Here is a 2,868-nt window from a genome sequence, read left to right as displayed (position 1 = left end):
GGCGAGGTGTCCGTTTTATCTGCTACAGCCCAAGTTTTGGCGGCGCTGCGGTCTGTGGCAGACGAGCGGGCGGAGCAGCGGCGGTTGGTCTTGGCGCGCAGGGACAAGTCCATCCAAAGCGACGACCCGCTGCAGGCTGAATGGCTCGAGTTCGTCCGCGCCTTGCTGCAGCCCGCAACTCCCGCCCGCGGCGGCCCCGGCGGCCCGGCAGCGCCGCAGGACGCCGGCAGCGGTGCCAGCGCGCCTGCGTCTGCGGCGGCGCCAAAGCATGCGCTGCAGCTGCGCGCGTGCGTGGAGGCGGTCGTCAGGGTTTACCATCGGGCGCTGAGGGAGTACGAGGATGACGTCATCAGGTCCGAGGAACGGCAGCAGAGGCAGCAGCAGCAGCAGCAGCAGCAGCAGCAGGGGTTGGGCGCAGCCGGGCTCGGGGCGGCGCCCCAGGGCAGTTTATTTGACGTGTTGATGGCGCACTACGCCCAGGATGGCACGATGGGGCCGGCCCATGATCATGATGCGTGGAGAGACCCGGAGGTCAGCCTGTGGGGAAGCAAATGTCGGTGTGTCAGCCTGCCTGGGTGACTGCGGGCGCGCGTGTGTGTGTGTGTGTGTTTGTGTGTGTGTGTGTGTGTGCATGTGTGCATGTGTGTGTGTGTGCATGTGCGTATGAGGGCAATGGCAAACCCTTGCGCGATGCCGTACATGCCAGGACCCACAAGTGAGCCACGCGTGCGAGGGTGTCGCACCATCAGCTGAGAGACCGTGCGTGAAGCCTCCAACCAGCCAACACCTGGCACGCGCGCGCCGCTGACCAACCACATATCGCGCGACCTGCCAACCCCCGGCCCTTGTGTGCACGCTCGCAGGGCCCCATCGCCCGGCTCCTCCTCAGCTGCCGCCATCACGCGCCCAGTTGCCCGAAGCTCGAGTGCTTCCTGCGGTTTGCTTCGGCCTCAGTCTCTGAGGCCTGGGGCCCGGGCCAGTGGAGCTTTATGCTGGCCGTGCTGCTTGGCGTCAAGCGGCTGGTGGCCGGCCTGTGGAAGGGGCTGCTGCGAGAGTGGTGAGGCGGGATTTTGAGGCAGGCGCAAGCTGGCACGAGCGGCCGGGTGCCATTGGGGCGCGCGGGCGGCTGGCCCCACGCTTGCTCGGGGATGGGCGGTTCGGATGCCGCTGCTGCTGTGGGTGCGGCTTATTTCGTGCCCTGGGCGGCTCACTGCGGGCAACAGGGAAGATTGGTGACAGCATAGGCTGTATAATTGGCTCGCTGACCCTCGATCTTGAGTTTTCTGGACTCGTACTGTGCATTACGCCCTGCCGGCGGCTCCAAGACCCCCCTGCCGCGCCTCTGGTGCCAGGGCGAGTGTGGCGGGCGCGCAGCTGCCGGTGCAGGCTGTCCACGACCTGCTGGCTAATTTGTACAACTGTCAGGTGCGAATGGATCTGGCAGAGAATGAGTTCAGCAGGCAAAGGGGGGCATTGCTCCAACTAGCCCATGTTGAGGTCCCAACTCACGTGGGCTCTGACATTTTGGGCCCAGCAGATGTGCGGTGACAAACATGTGCTGGTGAGTAGTTGCTGGTATAGCAACATAGTGTCTTGGTGTAGATCAGGTAGAAAGGGTTTACCCGGCTTATTCGTAGGGCTTTGCCAACCTCGATCCTTTCAATCCAAGCCTTTGCCCTGCTGCGCCTGGTGCTTCTGCCACAGGACCCTGGGGCGCTGCCAAAGCGCGTAACCTCCTCCCTTGAAGCCATCATGACCCCGGGGCAGGTGAGCCGCTTCCGAGGTGCCCCTTGCAGTGGGGTCAATCTCTTACACTGTGCAGTGCAAAGATGCAATCAGGCCGCTGAATGCGTGCAATCTGGAAAGGGGGTGATGGAGGCACCGCTTCACACCAGATCTTGCAGATCCACGTCTGCGGCTGCTCACTTCCTGCCTGTCAACGGCTGGACGAGTCGCCTGCCAGTGCACGGCTGTCTGGGGCCTAATCCCCGTCACACCACTCTGCAAACTCACAGTTTGGTGCGAGCGTTGACCTGGACGGGCTGTTGAGTTTACTCATCCAGGAGCACGTGGCAGGTGAGCTGCTAAGCACGGGGGGCGGTGCAGGTCCCAGAAATTCTTTTCACTTTGACCGGTATTGACCACAGCCTGCGTCGCTGCTGCCGTGGCTCTCATGTGGATGCACGTTGTGTCTGCGATTGATCAAGACTTGCAGACTCACGTCTGCATTCACTGGTGCGTGCAGGCCGCCTGCCCCTTGACCCCCTGCTTCAGCCGCGCCGCCTGACAGACGGCACGCTCAGCAACAGCCTCAACGCCTGGGGCGTCGCGGCGGCGTCGCCGTCCTACGTCGGCGCAGCTGCCCTGCAGCTGCCGCCGCCGGCCTCGCCGCCCGCGCTGACGCCCGCCGCCAGCGGCGGCGCGGCGGCGCTCGGGTGGGCGCCGGCATCCCCCAACGGCAGCGGCAGGCTGGGGACGAGCGGCGGACGAAGTGGCAACGGCGGCAGCGGCAGCAGCAGGGCAGCGCAGCCCTCTGGTTTCCCCGCATCCTCTGATGGCGGGCTGCTGCCCCGCATCAAAACCCCGGACGCCGCAGCCAGCAACACGGTCGGGCCCGTCAGCGGCCCCCCAAGCAGCAGGGGCGGCGGCTCGGGGCCGGCCGCGGGGGCCGCGGTCAGGGTTGCCGGCCCCGGCCCTGCATCGGGGCGGCGGCTGCCGTCTGCGGGCGGGGGCGCGGGGGGCACCTCAAGGGCATCGCGCGCAGGGGCAGGCTTGCTGCAGGCCGAGCCGAGCGGCAGGAGCGACGTCGGCGGCGCGGGGATGCAGCGCTCGGTCAAGTCTGTGGCGTTTCGCGACCCCTTTTTGTAA

The 2,868-nt window shown here is 66.1% G+C and overlaps 1 protein-coding gene across 1 annotated transcript; it reads left to right on the top strand.

Moving 5' to 3' along the window:
- Positions 1-2,245: 2,245 nt before the first annotated feature.
- Positions 2,246-2,868, top strand: MNEG_6892 (hypothetical protein; the record flags this gene model as incomplete). Its single annotated transcript, XM_014044636.1, has 1 exon — positions 2,246-2,868. A coding segment is annotated over one exon (623 nt), but the record flags the coding sequence as incomplete, so codon positions are not given.

This window comes from Monoraphidium neglectum (genome assembly GCF_000611645.1).
Source record: "Monoraphidium neglectum strain SAG 48.87 unplaced genomic scaffold scaffold01168, whole genome shotgun sequence".
Lineage (NCBI taxonomy): Eukaryota > Viridiplantae > Chlorophyta > Chlorophyceae > Sphaeropleales > Selenastraceae > Monoraphidium > Monoraphidium neglectum.
This window is presented reverse-complemented; position numbering and strand designations above follow the sequence as displayed.